The sequence below is a fragment of the Glycine soja genome, chromosome 11 (genome assembly GCF_004193775.1).
Source record: "Glycine soja cultivar W05 chromosome 11, ASM419377v2, whole genome shotgun sequence".
NCBI classification, from domain to species: domain Eukaryota; kingdom Viridiplantae; phylum Streptophyta; class Magnoliopsida; order Fabales; family Fabaceae; genus Glycine; species Glycine soja.
The window spans coordinates 47,657,861-47,676,544 of NC_041012.1; the positions used below are offsets into that span (position 1 = coordinate 47,657,861).

The 18,684-nt window shown below is 34.3% G+C and overlaps 3 protein-coding genes and 1 pseudogene across 4 annotated transcripts; 2 read left to right on the top strand and 2 right to left on the bottom strand.

Annotated features, from left to right (window-relative positions):
* The first annotated feature begins 2,893 nt into the window (after positions 1-2,893).
* Positions 2,894-4,658, top strand: LOC114375910. Its single transcript, XM_028333770.1, has 2 exons — positions 2,894-3,533; positions 3,856-4,658. Exons 1-2 carry the CDS (start codon positions 3,264-3,266, stop codon positions 4,342-4,344), a joined length of 759 nt encoding a protein of 252 aa, XP_028189571.1. The 5' UTR covers positions 2,894-3,263; the 3' UTR covers positions 4,345-4,658.
* A 1,198-nt stretch (positions 4,659-5,856) lies between these two features.
* LOC114376331 (G-type lectin S-receptor-like serine/threonine-protein kinase At2g19130) lies at positions 5,857-8,747 on the top strand. Its single transcript, XM_028334412.1, has one exon. It carries the CDS (start codon positions 5,919-5,921, stop codon positions 8,448-8,450), a length of 2,532 nt encoding a protein of 843 aa, XP_028190213.1. The 5' UTR covers positions 5,857-5,918; the 3' UTR covers positions 8,451-8,747.
* An 855-nt stretch (positions 8,748-9,602) lies between these two features.
* LOC114376332 (protein WHAT'S THIS FACTOR 1, chloroplastic-like) lies at positions 9,603-12,274 on the bottom strand. 2 transcript variants are annotated; one of them, XM_028334414.1, is made up of 2 exons: positions 12,010-12,274; positions 9,603-11,888 (listed from the first exon to the last, which is right to left on the bottom strand). In XM_028334414.1, the coding sequence occupies exon 2, from the start codon at positions 11,855-11,857 to the stop codon at positions 10,361-10,363; it is 1,497 nt and encodes a 498-aa protein (XP_028190215.1). In that variant the 5' UTR covers positions 11,858-11,888; positions 12,010-12,274; the 3' UTR covers positions 9,603-10,360. The 2 variants fall into 2 exon arrangements, with proteins under 2 accessions (XP_028190215.1, XP_028190214.1); XM_028334413.1 differs by having other exon boundaries at positions 9,603-11,895; positions 12,010-12,273.
* A 1,669-nt stretch (positions 12,275-13,943) lies between these two features.
* Positions 13,944-16,759, bottom strand: LOC114375882 (annotated as a pseudogene).
* Between the last annotated feature and the right edge of the window lie 1,925 nt (positions 16,760-18,684).

Below are 18,684 nucleotides of genomic sequence, written 5' to 3' on the forward strand. Positions count from 1 at the left end.
TAATTCATAATTATTATCTTTTTTGTCTACGTTACGCAACAAGGAAAACTATGAGAAATGTTTTAAATACCAGGTTCTTAGCCTGTTTCCGTCCAGTGGTTGATATAGATGCCATGCTCAAGTCTAGAGCTGTTGTTGATCGCTCTGCTAATCGTAGTTTTGCATGTATCCATGTCGCAGACAAACATGACACCAAAAATAATTCAGCCACCATATCCACGTTTTTGGACCAAGAATTGGCACATAAATGGGTTGTGCCAGCGTTTTTGTTAAGGTGCATGATTAAATTAAGCTGTGGTGTTTGAAATTAACCGTGTTGCATACTTTGTAGCTAGTCTTCATATATATATATACATTGCTTTGGTTTTGTAGATAAATTGAGCGTATATATTTATTACCATAAATTTATATAAAAATAATATATAGTTATCGTTTTGAATATCTTTGCCTCGGACAATACAAGAGCTCGCAATAAGAATCGTTATGGTCAAAATTGTTTCGAATCAAAGAACACATCAAAGCGTGAGTCGTCCACTACTAAAGGCCAAGTAAAGAAGCAAAAGAAGTTCCCATGCGTTGGAATATACTGTCTTGTCGTAATTAGCTTAGCAGTTATGATCTTTTTGGGTAAGATTAATGTTATTGTTTTGACACCATTGTTGTTATGGAACGCAAGCTTTTGTTGCTGGCCAAAAGAGATTCCCAAGTTGCGTAACGGAAGGAGTAAGGAACGTTCGCAATGGGCATTAAATCTGTTACGCAAGATACTCATTTCTGTGCTTGAGGGTCTACTTCTTTAACAATAAACATTTCTAGCGACCTTAACCTTTTCACATTTAGCAAGTAGTCAATAGTTCAAGCTTCAAGGTTTTTTTTTTTTGTTGTTTTGTAAAATCCAAGGTATTTCTCAGTTGGAGGTTAAGGATTAATCACTTGGGTTACTAATCTTTTGACACGTTTTTTTATACATACATTATTAGAGATAGAATCCCTGTTTGGTTTTGTTATATGTATATGTATATTTAACAAATGGTAAGTTGAAAAACGTAGTTACGAAATTCGATGAGAAGACGATTGGTGTTGTGTATCTCAATTCTCAAGTAAAAAAAAGTTGTGAAATTCTAATTAAATATATTGCTAAATGTATTGGTCACTAAAATATTATATTGGTCATTTGGTAACATGTATCAAAACATGTTATCCACAACATGTAGCGAAGGAAAAACCTTTGAAATAAGTTTTGGTTTTGACAGGTTCAATTCTCCTTAATTTCAGCAGGAAAATCAATCAAGACAGTAAAATAAAAAAAAAACTAAAATACAAGTACAAATTAAAGTACACCATCATGAACAAAGAGGAATAACGTGAACAAAAAAGTACACCATCCATGTCAAGGGAATTTTGTTTCAGCAGGCATGGCTTTATTCTCAGCTCTATCCTGGATCATAGACATGAATGAACCTTACAAATGTGATTCTCCAGGTCGATTGCAAGATGGTGGTTGACAGTTTACAAAGTAATGCACCAAAATTTTCTGAGTTTGGAAGAATTATTGAAAAATGCAGAATTATTCTCCAGTCACTTCAAAACTGTTGGGTCAGTTTTATTCCGAGGCAATTAAATTAAGTCGCTCATTCTTTAACAAGAACATCTAGATTATATGCTAGTCAAAAAAATTTTAATTATGTCCCTATTTCAAAAAAAAAATAATATAAGCATCTTTTTGGTCAAAAAATAAATAAAGTACTCTAAAAAAGCAAGATAGTTGATCAGATGGGAAAATTAAAATTACTTGTCATTCATTTTCAAATTATAAAGATATTACCTCTAATCATTTTTATAAGAAACTAATTTTATATTAAAACTTATTTCTTATAAAAAGGAAAATATTTCAGACAAAATCATTTTCATGAAACCCAGGCAATTTAAGTGCCATAAATTTACATCTCGTATTTTCAGAGGCGGAACTAGGTGTAGCCCAATGCCCCCTGAAATACAAAAATATTATAATATTTACATGTAAAATTTTCTTTTACCCTCTTCTAATATTCACTTTAATCAATCAAATCTACTTGCCTGAGACAACCCATCAATTAAAATCGATTCGAAGTCAAGGCTTGTGACCGTGGATATTGTTTACTCTATAACATTTGATTTCACATCTTAAACCCTATACTTTCATACTAAATATACAGTATGAGAAACAATTTGTTCATTTATGAGTAAACTTCTTCATAACCACTCAGTTTTGTGCTGGGAACCTTAAAACAGTACATCATCAAAGGATTTCTTTTTAACATCTATTTATTATTTTGCATCCTTTTAATTTTATATATATGAAAAAACTTTTAACCTTAGCATTTCAAGTTTAATGCTCTAGTTTTCCTCTTCATCCTTATTTTTTTATATATTAAATTTTCGCCCCAACATTTATTTTTGATTCCGTTCCTATTTGTTTTTATTTTATCAATTCAATTGTCTTAGTGTTTTTATTCTCGCTGTGAGTTGATCCCTAGCTCAAGTTAGCATGTTTTTAGGAAAAGATAATCGTACACTTAAAATTTTATATTTGATGAACATTTGAATATGTGATTAATCGTATATGAATTTAATAAGAATACAGGGACAGTGAAAAATAATTTATATTATTTATTTAATAAGATAAAATATTTTTTATTTTTATTTTTCTATCTAAAATATTTTTTTTTTACTTTTACAAATAATTTTAATATATAATTTTTTTTTGTTTTTGCACAAAAAAATTGAAAACAAAAATAAAGTAATGTCTTTATAAAAATAAAAATAAAAACAAAGCGTTCTGGTAAACCAATTAATCTTGTCTTTAAAATCTTCTATTATCTCCTTCACGGGTAGCCTCAAAATTGCCCTGCCTCTTTCTGTTCGCCCTCCACTCCACTCAGTCTCTCAGCAAATCCTATGAAATGAACTTTTGGTCAATGCAGAACCAGACACACGTCCATGCCAAGTTGCCAACCTTACACACTAAAGCCCACTAACAAATTTGTCCAATTGTCCAAACGCACACATAGCGTTGCTGACCTTCTAATTTCTATTCACCACAAAATCCAAAACTCTCTCGTCAAATGCAAAGTGCTCCTCTTTATTTTCGTCCTTGTCCCTATATTTGACACCACAATATATAGTTATCATACACACTTATGTACCTCCATTCATAGCTCTCAAAAACCCGTTAAATCATAACTATTATCTCCTTTCTCTGCTTTACACAACAAGAGAAAACTATGAGAAACGTTTCAAAGAATAGGTTCTTAACCTGTTTCCGTCCTGTGGTTGACATAGATGACATGCTCGAGCCTAAAGCTGCTGTTGTTGATGATTCTGCTAGTTGTCGTTTTGCATGTATCCCGGTTGCAGACAAACATGACGCCAAAAATTCAACGACCAAAGCCACGCTTTCTGACCAAGATATGTTAGCACAGAATTGGATTGTCGTGCCTCGTCCTCAAAAACGAACGTTTTCTAAGATAATTAAAGCCGATTTGTTTTTATTGGTACGCAGTTTCTATTAACTTTGTTTAATATTTTATTAATAATCTGGTTGACTATTTTTAATAAAATTATTTCTTTTTCAATAATATGTTTTTATCTATAAAGTTTAAATTCAAGACTTTATTTAAGTAATTGAGTTCACTATTATTCCGACTAATGATTGGTAAAGCTGTAGTGTTTGAAACCGTGTTGATTAATAAGTAGATTTTTTTTTGTTTTTATAAACCTACATATTGTTTTGCTTTTGTAGATAAATTAAGGGTATATTACTATATTTAAGTAAAAAAGAATAAAGTTATGATCTTGAATATCTTTGCCTCACAGAATACAAGAGCACGCAATAAAAATCTTGATGGCCAAGGTTGTTTTGGGTCAAAGCGTGATTATTCGGCATACACAGAAAGTTCATCAACCGGTGATGAGAAGAAACAAGCTTTTGTGGGCACCAACATTCAGAAAATCAAGCCCCCAGAATGGTCTTCGTCGATTTCATCTTCAAATTCGCCCGAATCAAAGAACGAGTCCCCTAAAGACCAAGTAGAGAAGCAAAAGAAGTTTCGGTGCTTAGGAATATACTGGGTTCTTGTAAGCTTAGTGGTTACGGTCTTTTGGGGTAAGGTCAATGTTACTATCTGGACATCATTATTGTTATGTTTTTTCTCTATTTGGAACGGAATCTGTTGCTGGAAAAAAGAGGTTCTCAAGTTGCGGAACGCAGAATCCAAAGCACACAAGAATAGCCGTAGGGACCGTAATGGAAGGAGTGGTCGAAACAAAGGAACGTTCGTAATGGGCATTGAATCTTTTACGTGAGGATCCTTCTTTTTGTGCTAGAGGCTCTTCTTCAAAAATAAAGATTTTCTTATGCCCAATGGACAGAGACAAAAGTTTTTTGTGACGTTGACCTTTTTCATAATTGGCAATGGCAAGTAATCAAGTTGAGGAAACCTGAAGCACCTGTTCGTGTTACACTCTAAAATGTATATTTAACGAATGAAAAGTAGGAAAAATATGTATGAACTTTGATGGGATGATGGTTGGTTGTGTATCCCAAATCCTATATATATCAAGGTTGTAAATGAGCTTTTAAATTCTAAATATTTTACAATAAATTTTACACATAATATCAACGCAACAAAATCTTACACTAAGGATATTTATAATACTTATACATCTTGTATAATCAACTCAACTAAATCTCTTGCTAATAATTAGTCATTTAGATTTAAATTATGAACATATTATTTCAGGCAGAAACATTACTTGCATGAAACGCAATTTAAATGTATGCATGTCATCAGTTTTCTAAATTAACATTATTGTTGTAGTAGTTGCTATTACAGCTGTTGGGGCAACTTTTGGCAAACATTTAAACAGAGCCAGTCTTTCTTAGATGGACTCTTCTAAATGCTCAAACACACATAACATAGAATCTTCTAAATGAAATATTTACAAATTAATTAAAAAAATTAACATATAATTTTGAAAAAAATGGAAAAAAAATGTAAACTGTAATGCTGAATCAATTTGAGAAACATATGAACAATGATTAATTGAAAATTCTTCATAAAATATATATATTAGCAGCGTGTGAGATTATTCATCTTTTCACTTTTATTCTAATTTCTAAAGTCTCCCTTATTGAATTTTTTCATCAATTTGAGAAACATATGAACAATGATTAATTGAAAATTCTTCATAAAATATATATATTAGCAGCGTGTGAGATTATTCATCTTTTCACTTTTATTCTAATTTCTAAAGTCTCCCTTGTTGAATTTTTTTATCAATTTGAGAACTGCAAGGCTGAATCAATTTGAGAAACATATGAACAATGATTAATTGAAAATTCTTCATAAAATATATATATTAGCAGCGTGTGAGATTATTCATCTTTTCACTTTTATTCTAATTTCTAAAGTCTCCCTTATTGAATTTTTTTATCAATTTGAGAAACATATGAACAATGATTAATTGAAAATTCTTCATAAAATATATATATTAGCAGCGTGTGAGATTATTCATCTTTTCACTTTTATTCTAATTTCTAAAGTCTCCCTTGTTGAATTTTTTTTATCAATTTGAGAACTGCAAGGCGGAATCAATTTGAGAAACATATGAACAATGATTAAATGAAAATTCTTCATAAGAGATATATATTAGCAGCGTGTGAGATTATTCATCTTTTCACTTTTATTATAATTTCTAAAGTCTCCCTTATTGAATTTTTTTTATCAATTATTTAAATTTATTTTTTTCTAGTAAATTATTTGAAGAAATGTCTATAATCTCCACAAATCGCATGAAGTTTCTCATATGACCAAAACACATCATGAAGGAAGATTGCTTGCTCAGACCAAAGTGTTGAATAGTCAGACCAAAAAGTCATGCTTATGTTATGTTTGCTGAACACAATGGTCCCCAATAGCGCTTTTACTATTCTTCTTGGTTCGGTTCCGACACGAGTTGGACCTGTTCCATTCATCATTTCTTTGTTATTAATTTGTTTGCTCCACTGCAGTCTGCAGTTGCTCATTGGAGTCAGAGCCACACCGATGTACAGCATGAGAAACCAACGGTTCTGCGTGTATCTTCTCACCCTCTTTTTCAATTTGTTCACCCACAATTTTCTTGCAGCTCTCACAACCATTTCTACAAACCAAACTCTCACTGGAGATCAAACTCTAGTTTCTGAAGCTGGGGTCTTCGAACTGGGTTTCTTCAAGCCAGGTAATTCCTCAAACTACTACATAGGCATATGGTACAAAAGAGTCACCATACAAACAATAGTTTGGGTAGCGAATAGAGACAACCCTGTCTCTGATAAGAGCACTGCCAAGTTAACAATATCTGGTGGTAATTTAGTTCTCTTAGATGCGTCTTCAAATCAAGTTTGGTCAACAAACATAACTTCTCCCATGTCAGATTCTGTCGTAGTTGCTGTTCTTCTAGATTCTGGGAATCTTGTGTTAACAAATAGGCCTAATGGTGCTTCTGCTTCAGATTCTCTGTGGCAGAGTTTTGATCACCTAACTGACACGTTCCTTCCGGGTGGCAAAATCAAACTCGACAATAAAACTAAGAAACCTCAATACCTCACTTCATGGAAGAATAACCAAGATCCTGCAACGGGTCTTTTTTCTCTGGAACTAGACCCCGAAGGATCCAATGCTTATTTGATTAGTTGGAACAAGTCTGAAGAGTATTGGACAAGTGGTGCTTGGAATGGACACATTTTCAGCTTGGTTCCCGAGATGAGGTTGAATTATATCTTCAATTTCTCGTTTGTGTCGAACGAGAACGAGAGCTATTTCACTTATTCCCTGTATAACACTTCCATTATATCTCGGCTTGTGATGGATGTCTCGGGGCAGATCAAGCAACTCTCGTGGTTGGAAAATGCTCAGCAGTGGAACTTGTTTTGGTCACAGCCAAGACAACAGTGTGAGGTATATGCCTTTTGTGGTGCGTTTGGGAGCTGCACCGAAAACGTGATGCCATATTGTAATTGTTTGACAGGTTTTGAGCCAAAGTCACCGTTTGATTGGAATCTGGTTGATTACTCAGGCGGGTGTAAAAGGAAAACCAAGTTGCAATGCGAGAATTCCAATCCCTTTAACGGGGATAAGGACGGGTTCATAGCAATTCCCAACTTGGTATTGCCTAAACAAGAACAATCTGTGGGATCAGGGAATGAGGGGGTATGTGAATCAATTTGCTTGAACAACTGCTCCTGCACAGCTTATGCATTTGACAGTAACGGGTGTTCAATTTGGTTTGACAACCTTCTGAATGTGCAACAGTTATCTCAAGATGATAGTAGCGGACAAACTTTGTATGTCAAACTTGCAGCATCTGAGTTTCATGATGATAATAGCAGAATTGGGATGATTGTTAGTGTGGTTGTGGGCGTGATTGTTGGCATTGGTGTTCTCTTGGCCCTTCTTCTGTATGTCAAGATTAGGAAAAGAAAGAGAATGGTTAGAGCAGTGGAGGGTTCATTGGTGGCATTCAGGTACCGAGATTTGCAAAATGCAACGAAGAATTTCTCTGAGAAATTGGGAGAAGGAGGATTTGGTTCTGTTTTCAAAGGAACATTGGGTGACACCGGTGTGGTAGCAGTGAAGAAGTTGGAAAGTACTAGCCATGTAGAGAAACATTTCCAAACAGAAATTACTACAATAGGGAAAGTACAACATGTTAATCTCGTTAGGCTCCGTGGATTCTGCTCCGAAGGTAGCAAAAAGCTGCTAGTTTATGATTATATGCCAAATGGCTCCTTGGATTTCCATCTGTTCCAGAACAAGAACTCAAAGGTGTTGGACTGGAAAACAAGATACCAAATTGCGTTGGGAACAGCAAGAGGATTAGCTTACCTTCATGAGAAGTGCAGAGAGTGTATTATACACTGTGATGTAAAGCCTGGAAACATTCTCCTAGATGCTGATTTTTGTCCCAAGCTTGCAGACTTTGGCCTAGCTAAGCTGGTTGGAAGGGATTTGAGCAGGGTCGTCACAGCAGCTAGAGGAACAACAAACTATATTGCTCCAGAATGGATTTCTGGGGTGCCTATCACAGCAAAAGTTGATGTGTACAGCTATGGGATGATGCTTTTTGAGTTTGTATCAGGTAGGAGGAACTCTGAGCAGTGTGAAGGAGGCCCATTTGCCTTCTTTCCTACCTGGGCAGCAAACATAGTTGCCCACGGTGACAATGTTCTTAGCCTTTTGGATCCTAATTTGGAGGGAAACGTTGATGCTGAAGAAGTGACCCGAATGGTAACAGTCGCATTGTGGTGTGTCCAAGAAAATGAGACTCAGAGGCCAACCATGGGTCAGGTAATTCATATCCTTGATGGAATCTTGGACGTGAATTTACCTCCCATTCCAAGATCTCTTAAAGTGTTTGTTGATAACTAGTAGAATCTTGGTTAGTTTCCTACACCGATTTAAGCTCCACTTAGAGATCACAGGTGAAGAGCCACGCCTCATTGAACTCCTTTCAAGTAACAAGTAATATCTCTTCAGCAAGCTCCATTTCCTTGGGAGGAGAAAATTAGGAGTACAAGTTTGTCTGTCTTGTTAGTTGTTACTGGTACAAAACATAGCATTTTTTTTTTATTTTGGTTTAATTATTAATTTGATCCTTATAGTTTCATCATTTGTACATTTTAATCCTTATAATTTTAAAGTAATTTTTTTAGTCCTCATAGTTTATATTTTAATTCTCTTTTAGTTCATATAGTTTAAAAGTGATTTTTTTAGTATTTATAATTTTAATTTTAATTTTTTTATCTCTATAGTTTGAAAGTGATCTTTTTAATTCCTATATTTTATATTTTAATTTTATTTTAGTCTTTATCATAAAAAATGAGTAATATTATAAATAATAATTAACTACAAAAATATTTGCAAATAATTCGTAACTAATTTATTGTAAAATAATTTGTAATAAAAAATAGTTGGTAATTTATAACTAATTTTTAGTTAATTATTTTTATATATTTTTTGTAACTAAAAGGTAATTAAAATACAAATTATAGGGACTAAAAATATCACTTTCAAACTATAAAGACTAAAAGAGAATTAAAATATAAATTATAAGAACTAAAAATACTACTTTTAAACTATAGGAACTAAAAGAAAATTAAAATGTAAATTATAAGGACTAAAAAATCATTTTAAAACTATAGAGACTAAAAAATACAAATGGTAAAACTATAGTAACTAAATGAGTAATTTAACCTTTTATTTTTTTATTTTTACATAGTGTAATTGTAATGTGGATGTGGTGTACATCACGAGATTGTCTTTCCATGTTCATTTCATAATGTTGGTAGTGTAAGTAATGAGAGTTGAGTATATATAGTTGTTACAGTACTTAATGATATGATCCAGATCCAGATCCAGAGAAGTGGTTTGTGCTACCTATTGCATTAGTCTGTTAGGTTTTGTTTCTCAATCGTATTTTATTATTTTTGGTTTTTTAGTACAATGCTAAATGTATGCCCACCTTTTTTGTCTTCAAACGTTATTTTAAAGATACAATGGTGAAGATACTAATGACAATAATGAGAAAACAAAAAAAGTGGAGTTGGCATTGAATGTCACATATAACATTACTTTCTACATGTTCATGTATGATATAAACTTACATCAGACATTGGGATCCGCCGATTCTTATGTTGTTTATGTTTCTCTGCATAAATGTTTGAATTTTGAAACAGTTGGACGATGTTAGAAACTTTTGCTTCGAAGAAGGGGCCAACAAAGAAGGCCATGCCTAAGGAAGAGAAACAAAGCATGAGGTCCCAAACAAGAGAAACGCAGACCCAAGGACTAGGACTTGTGTGCTCACGGGTAGAAGGTCTTCTCAATAAAGTTGTATCAAAGGGACATGTGTCATAGGCTAAGAATATTGTTAGATTTGTATGAGGTAGTGATGGAATGCCTGCAATTATAGGGAACCGTTAGAGTTAGAGCTTACGCAATGGTTAAGTCGATGTAAGTATGCATTTTGTACAAGGAATGAAAAATTCAGTCTCTGAATTCCTTTTTCTCTATTCTACTAAGGAGGTTGTAGCCCTTGAAACATCTACTTTGGTACTTTGTGTCGTAATATGTAACAATTGGTGCTGAAATCTTATGTACCCAATCTTACATTGGATGATCTTTCAACTACTATAGTCTATTGATAATAGTCAAGCATAGAACAATATCTCCATCATGGATTCATGGTATGGTACATGTAGTGTGGAAGCATCATTTACCACTTGAAAATTGCATTGCTTTACTTGTGCAGAGGAAAACTCTGCTCTTCAAATTGAAAACTACCAAGGTTGCGTCTGCACTTCATCCAAACCATGTTGAATAGGAAAAGGTCCTGCAATCCAAAATTCTCCACTGTTGTTTTGGGCAAAAAACCTGTTTGTATGATCATCATCCTCATCCTCAAAATCCAACTCTTCAAATATATCCTCAAAACCATCATCATAACCTTCTTTAAAGTTATCAATCTCAATATTATCATCGTAATCATCATCACTGTCATAATTATTTTGATCAGCATCATTCAAGCTGCCAACATCTTGGCTAATCCTACCCTTCCTTCTCTCTCGTCTCATTCTCTTGGATTCCCGAGCCAAATCCATCCATTTATCTTGTATGAATAAAACCCCATCCTCATCCTTCTCCAACAAGTCACCCTTCTCACCAAACCCCTCCACCAAGAACACTGAGTCTCGTTCCCCTTTCAAACTCACATAAAATAATTCTGGGTGCCTTATTATCATCCCTCTCAACTTGTTTGGGAGGCCAAACTCCTTTCTGAAATGGGTCAAGTGGTCAATTAAAGTCCGCTTCTCAACCGTCATTGCAAGAACCTCCCTCACCAGTGCACAAGATCTCTTCTCTGCCTCCAATGACTCCTTGGCCAAAGCCTCAGCAGGATTCCTATAGGGGCACACCAATGGCATTTCTTCAAATTTCAGCAAGAAATCCCGATGACGTCTCTTCAAATTAAGCCCCTTTCGAAGGCTCAATTGCTTGAACTTCAAAGGACGGTCAACTATGAAACCAAGAGAATGGGATGATGATGCAGGAGGCACCAAAGGCATTGCCAGGTTGACATCCCAAGATACTAGCTCAAGTGCACGGCCATAGGGCGTGTCAACAATCTTGAATTTGTCCGGATGGTCGTTGCACAACCGGGATCGAAAATTCGGAGGGAGACCAAGATCAGGAGCAAAGTGAACCAATTTCGACAGAAGCAACCGGCGGTGCGAAGACAACAAAAGAAGCTTTTGGAGTTTGGTTGCCAACATGTTGGAAATGGAAGATTGAAGACTCAATTCCTCAGCAGCAAGGGCAGCTGCAGCTGGAGTTAATCGAACACAGAGTTGGGGATGCAACTTGGTTGCGTTGAGTGGTGTGGGTGGCCATGGCACATTGAAAAGTTCAAAAATGGATGGATAACGATGAATCATGGAAAGTATGGAACGAGGCTTAGAAAGACAAAGATAAGTGCGGCATTTTGACAGAATGTGAAGTGGGATATAGTGTTTCGGTTTGGAGAGAAGTAAAGTTTTTAACTTTTGAACAAACCTAGTTTTGTTCTTCGTGACAACATGTCTGTCGAGTGAACGGTCACGTACGAGTTTGATAGATGAACAAGAAATTGAAACTAAGACACTGTTGAGATCGTTGCGGGGTTTTAGTTTTTCATTGATAGAGAAGGATAAAGGTGTTGTTTGGCCAAGAACAAAGGTGGAACTTAGGAAAGAACTTGGTTTGGGATTGTTGAATGAGAGGAGAACACAAAATGTCATTTTTAACGCTTCAACGACTGACGTACCAAACCTGAAAACTAACAGAGAACAAAAATAATTAGAAGAATGAAATCGTAATAAGATAGAACACCAAACTCTAACTGAGTTAATTTGCAAGGCAGGTTTAATTAGAATGAACTTTGTTTATTCACCAAAAAAAAATACAAAATGAACTTTGTTTCAATTGCACATCGCGGTGGCCGCGATTCCAAGGAGGCGTCCAACTTTTTTTTTACTTTTCCGGCGAGGCAGAGACGTTCTGCAACTTCCGGCGACTGGCGAGGAAGAAAGAGTTAAAGAGAAAAAGAGAGACAATGGCTTCTTCCGGCGAGGCAGAAAGACAAAGCGGAAGAGATTAGGCTGATAGATTTTTCTGCATACAAGTGGTGGCTGATAGGACAAAGAGAAAGAAACTCGAGTTTCTTACTTTCTTGGGCCTGCACTTTTAGGGTTTGTGGGTATTGGGCCTGCACTTTAATTTTGGGAACAACTATTCCCATGCCTAAACTGGTATTGACACCTGTTATAGGACCATTTTATCCTTCTTCTTTTTTCCACCTTCAACCTTTTTCTCTTTCACAATCCACCCAATCTTTTTCCTACTTTCTCATTTCTCCACCTTTTTTCTTTTCTCTCTCCCTCAAACCACCTAACATAGTAAATTATTTTTTACATAAGAAAATCATGATTCTATAGATTTAAAACACATATCAAAATCATGATTTCATGATTTTTTTTAAACTTTTCAAAACATGACAGAATCATAATTATATTGTGTATCAAATTTTAAACACACAACATAATTATATTTTCAAAATTTCAAACAAAAAGTAGTACAATAAAAACACTTTTATTGTGTAACCATCAATGTACAACAAAAATGTGTTTTTTGTTTTATAAATGAGGGTAAAAATAATATTTAACAATGAAATTATGATTTTATTTTAAATATTTTTTCACCCCATTTGCAAAACATTTTGGTTTATGCTAGAAGACAATTTCAAAATTACATGAAGGTACCTAGATTGGTCGTGCTAATAACAACACCCTCTAGATTTTACACTCTTCAACCCAAACAATATTATTTTTGGTGGGGAGGTTTTTTATATTATTTCTTATAATTGATCATATATCATACTATTATAAAAATATAAATATTCTATTATATTTAAAAATATAGAAAAATATTAAGAAATAATTATATAATACAACAAATGTTTAGCATATAATAATATATAAATACACAGGTTTAAATATACATTTGGGTTTATTAAAAAAGCTATCCATTTGATCTTTATATTTACAACAACTTTTTTTCTTAGTTTCTATAGTATGAAATATCTCATTTTTATTCTTATAGTTGCAACCCTTTTTTTTTTATCTTTTTTATCATTGTTATCTAAAGTTACTTAATTATGTTTGATATTAATGTGGATTAAATGAGTTATGTCATGTTTTTTTATCATCAAATATTAATCGTTAGTTTGTTAATTTTTGTTAGCATGAGAAAATTAAATTTACAATTTTTTTCTTTCTTTTTTTAATCCTCCTATCAATTTTATATCTCTTATAAACTAACTTGATAACTAAAACATATATATAAACAAAATATACACAAGTAAAAAAATAAAAAGTATAATAATTATATTTATACATATAACTAATTCTGATTTGGAGCGGTATGTTTATCTTATTTTTCTTATTAATTTTATCTCTAATGGTATATTGGTATGTAAACTGCTACATAAGTTGGTAATTTAAAATTAAATGAGAGAACAACTTCCATTCAAGTTGCTCATATCAAATGGTGTCCTCTGACAGTTACGACGTGTTAAATTGACATCATCCAACTGCTTTATAATTGAAACACATTTAACCAGAGAAAGTAGAAACCCAAACATCATAAGAATAAACTAATCTGAATATTCTATGCAAGTTTATATCATGAACCCGTAGGAAAGTAATGTTAAGGGGGTACTCAGTGCCTTTCTGCCAGCAACACTTAATGTTTCTCTTCCTCCTATGTATCTTCAATGCATGGAATCTTGAAATTAATGTTTGAAGACCAAAAAAAAAAAATGGGTGTATAAATTTAGGCATTTAGCATGGCAGTACAAAATGAAAAGATATTCCTCTCCTCCGAGCATAAACTAGAGAGAAACCAATTAAAAGATAATAAAATACCAGAGAAAAACCAAACTTATCATACTGATACAGTAGGTAGCAGCACAAACCACTCCTCTCCTCCGAGCATACTCCTTTCTTGTACAGGAATTTTCTAATGAGAAAAAGATATCCGTATTCCGTAAACAGATTAAATAAAAAAAAATAAAAAATCACACTCATCAGTCATCTCTACTCTGTCTGTGTCTTGCTCCTGTTAGAAAAATTCAGTGATGGAGAGGCCTCTCGATCACCAAGATAGCATCTTGTCTGATCTCACCCACCCCAGATCTTGATCACATCAATGAGTGCAGTAACATCTACATCAAATTACATATTGATTGAATATAAAACCAACATAGAAAATAAAATCTCATGATTTACCCCATATATTACAATTAATGCATTCTTAAAAACCAAAAATTGTCATATTTTGTATCAGTCACAACTAACAAGAGATACAAATATGTCCTCTAATTTTCTCCTCCCAAGGACTTGGAGCTTGCTGAAGAGATGTTACTTCTGGCATGAGAGGAGGAGGTCGTTGAGACATTGCTCTTCACCTGTGAAGTTTGGGTGGAGTCTGATTCAGTGTAGAAAACTAAACTCTCCTGATTGTCAACAAGCACTTGAAGAGACCTTGGAATTGAAGGCAAATTCACCTCCAAGATCCCTTCAAGGATTTGAACCACTTGACCCATGCTTGGCCGGTTAGTCTCATTGTCTTGAACACACCACGAAGCAACTTTTATTATTCTAGTCACTTCCTCAATCTCAGCAATTACCCTCCAAACTACGGTCCAAAAGGCTAGCAACACTGCCACCTTGGACAACAACATTTGCTGCAAAGGTGGGGAAGAAGGTCACTTTTCCATCTTCTCATGGCTCAGAGTTCCTCCTTCCTGATACAAATTCAAAAAGCATCATTCCATAGCTGTAAACATCAGCTTTGGCTATGATACCCATCCCAGAAATCCACTCTGGAGCAAGATAGCCTCTTCTTCCTCTAATGGTTGCGAGAACCCTGCTGAAATCCCTTCCAACAAGCTTAGCAAGGCCAAAGTCTGCAACTTTGGGACAAAATTCAGCATCTAGGAGAATGTTTTCTGGCTACACATCACAGTGTATGATACAATCTCTACACTTCTAGTGAAGGTAAGTCAATCCCCTTGCTGTTCCCAACGCAATTTGGTATCTCATTTTCCAGTCCAACACCTTAGAGTTCTTGTTATGGAACAAATGGAAATCCAAGGAGCCCTTTGGTATGTAATCATAAACTAGCAACCTTTTGGCACCTTCGGAGCAGAATCCGCGGAGCCTAACCAGATTGACATGTTGCACTGTCCCTATTGTGCTAACTTCTGTTCTGAACTGTTTCTCTCCCTGGCTAATACTTTCCAACTTCTTCACTGCTATCACACTGGAATCACCCAATGTTCCTTTGAAAACAGAACCAAACCCTCCTCCTCCCAATTTCTCAAAGAAATTCCTTGTTGCATTTTGCAAATCTCTGTACCCAAATGCCACCAACAAACCCTCCACAGGCTTTCCTGCTCCAAACATTCTCTTCCTTTGCCTAATCACAAAAAACAAAAGAATTGTCAACAGAATCTCAATGCAAACAACCACTCCCACCGCCACACCAATAATAGTAGCATTACTGTTTTTACTATCATGAAACTCAGATGCTGCAAGTTTCACATACAAAGTTTCTCCGCTACTATCATCCGCGGATAACTGTTGCAGATTCAGAAGGTTAGCAAACCAAATCGAACATCCGTTACTGTCAAATGCATACGCTGTGCAGGAGCAGTTGTTCAAGCAAATTGCTTCACATTCCCTGAACCCACAGATTGTGCATGTTTAGGTAATGCCATGTTTGGAATTGCAATAAATTAACCTGTCCTTATCCCCGTTAAAGGGATTGGAATTCTCGCATTGCAACTTGGTTTTCCTTTTACACCCACCTGAGTAATCAACCAGATTCCAATCAAACGGTGACTTTGGCACAAAACCTGTCAAACAATTACAATACGGCATCGAATTTTCAGTGCAGCTCCCAAACGCACCACAAAAGGCATAAACCTCACACTGCTGTCGCGGCTGTGACCAAAACAAGAGCATTATCCAGCCACGAGAGTTGCTTGACCAGCCCCTAGACATCCATCACGAACCGCGATATAACGGACGAGTTATACATGGAATAGGTGAAATAGCTCTCGTTCTCGTTCGTCACAAACGAGAAATTGTAGAGATAATTCAACCTCATCTTGGGAACCAAGCTGAAAATGTGTCCATTCCAAGCACCACTTGTCCAATACTCTTCAGGTTTGTTCCAAAGAATCAAATAAGAAGTGCTTCCTTCGGGGTCTAATTCCAGAGAAAAAAGACCCATTGCAGGATCTTGGTTATTCTTCCATGAAGTGAGGTATTGAGGCTTCTTTGTTTTGTTGTCGAGTTTGATTTTGCCGCCCGGAAGCCACATGTCGGTTGGGTGATCAAAACTCTGCCACAGAGAATCTGAATCTGAAGCAGAAACATAAACACTTACAAATAATTCAAGTCTCAAATCGACTAATAATATAATCATATTAGAGCTTTATAAATGAGGAACAACTCTCACCGCGTGAACTAGTTTTTGAGGTTGAATTACATCCAAACTCATCTAAGATCATATAAATCACGTCCACCATTTCCAGATTTCACCTTCAGAAACTAGAGTTTGATCCCCAAACTCGACTGATCCCCAAACTCGACTTATGTTTTACAATATGTAACTTAAGTAACATCTAACTCTAATTTTCTTAAAATACATCAAAGTTGTAACTTAGTTACTTATATTTTCTAAAAAACAAGTGTGTGAATGTTAAGATACGTGTATGAATATATATTCATTTATTTAAAAGGAGTCGGTTAAGAAAATATAACTAACAATTTTAAAATACACAAAATATAACTTGTTAACTAATTCATTCTAAATAAATAAATGGAGTAAGTTAACAAATCCTATAATAATAATAATAATAATAATAATTATTATTATTATTATTATTATTATTATTACTATTATTATTATATTTATAACATAAAATAAAAATATTAACTAAATATTTTTTATTTATTATTATTATTATATTTTGTGTTATCGCAATTATATTCGTTAACCTTTTTTAAGAGGGATACCGATGGAGTAGTATTTTTTTTTTCAATTACCAATTTAACTTGTTCAAGGTTCTTGTCGATTTAAATTTAACATATATGCACATTAAATTAAATATGGAATAAATCATAAGCAAAAATAATTCCAAACTCTAACAAATGCTATTCGATATTTTTTTTCTAGTAACTATTTTAAGTTTTAACAACTGGTCAGGGACAAACTGTGTAAATTAGAGGGTGCGGTCCAAATAAAGGAGTGTAAGTGCAGGTCCTTCAAGAGTTCAACATGGCTACCTTGTCATTTCAGACTTCAGATACCGTCAAAACTGTATTGGGAGCGGATCCATTTGGGTGTTGTTAGGTGCACCCAACAATATTGCTGATGCACTCAATATTTTTTTAAAATGTCAAAACTGTCCCTCATTTGTATTGGGTGTACATGAGAGTGGTTCGTAAAAGGCTTACGGATCAAGTTGATCCGTTGATCCATATGTTGATATTTTAAGCATGTGGATCAACTTGATCCGTAAAAGCCTAATGGATCAACTTGATCCGTATGTTGATATTTTAAGCATACAAATCAACTTGATTCATAAAAGACTTACGAATCAACTTGATCCGTAAAAGCCTAACGGATCAACTTGTTCCGTATGTTAACTTGATCCATAAAAGGCTTATGGATCAAGTTGATCCATATGTTGATATTTTAAGCATACGAATCAACTTGATCCATTACGAATCAAGTTGATTCGTAAGGTTGATACGGATCAAGTTAATCTGTATGTTGATATTTTAAATCAACTTGATTCATAAAAACCTTACGAATCAACTTGATCTGTATGTTGATATTTTAAGCATACGGATTAATTTGATTCGTAAAAGCCTTATGGATCAAATTGATATGCAAGCCTTTTATAGATCAACTTGATCCATAAAAACCTTTTATACAAGGATATTTTTTACTTTTATCATTAAATGTTAGGTGTACTAGTAATAATATTGGGTGCACCTAGGAACACCCGATCCATTTCAGTCCACGTACAAAGAGATAACAACTAAAGCAACTTTGTTCGCAAGGTAACCCTGAAAAACTCTGGCCACTCGATCAAAAGCACACTTTATCTAACGGCTGAGGTTGCTTTCCCAAAATGGGGAGACCTGTCCATCTCTCCCATATTAGCCGACGCATTGGTTTTAGGTGTCCAAAGATTTTTTTCTCACTTTTTAATTCATCCTGCTAAACCTTAAGGTTTTTTTGTTTTTTTTTTTTTTTATCTTAAGTGGCAATATGGATAACTGATTTAATAAAGTCTTGAAAAAGTAGTGGTCTCGATTTTTTTAAATGTAAGATCACAAGGTTTTTTTTTTATAATATGGATAACTGATCTGATAAAGTCCTAAAAAATTAGTGGTCTCAATCTTTTCATTTTTTTTATGTAGGTCTCAATCTTTTCATAAGATCAAGTATTTTTATGAAACAATTTTGTTCTGATTAAATAAGACCA

Bases quoted from the DNA above. Each gene is read 5' to 3' on its own strand.
- LOC114375910 (XM_028333770.1), top strand. From the start codon at position 3,264: ATGAGAAACGTTTCAAAGAATAGGTTCTTAACCTGTTTCCGTCCTGTG. The intron at 3,534-3,855 runs GTACGCAGTTTC...TTTGCCTCACAG, and splicing joins AAGCCGATTTGTTTTTATTG to AATACAAGAGCACGCAATAA.
- LOC114376331 (XM_028334412.1), top strand. From the start codon at position 5,919: ATGCTTATGTTATGTTTGCTGAACACAATGGTCCCCAATAGCGCTTTT.
- LOC114376332 (XM_028334414.1), bottom strand. From the start codon at position 11,857: ATGACATTTTGTGTTCTCCTCTCATTCAACAATCCCAAACCAAGTTCT.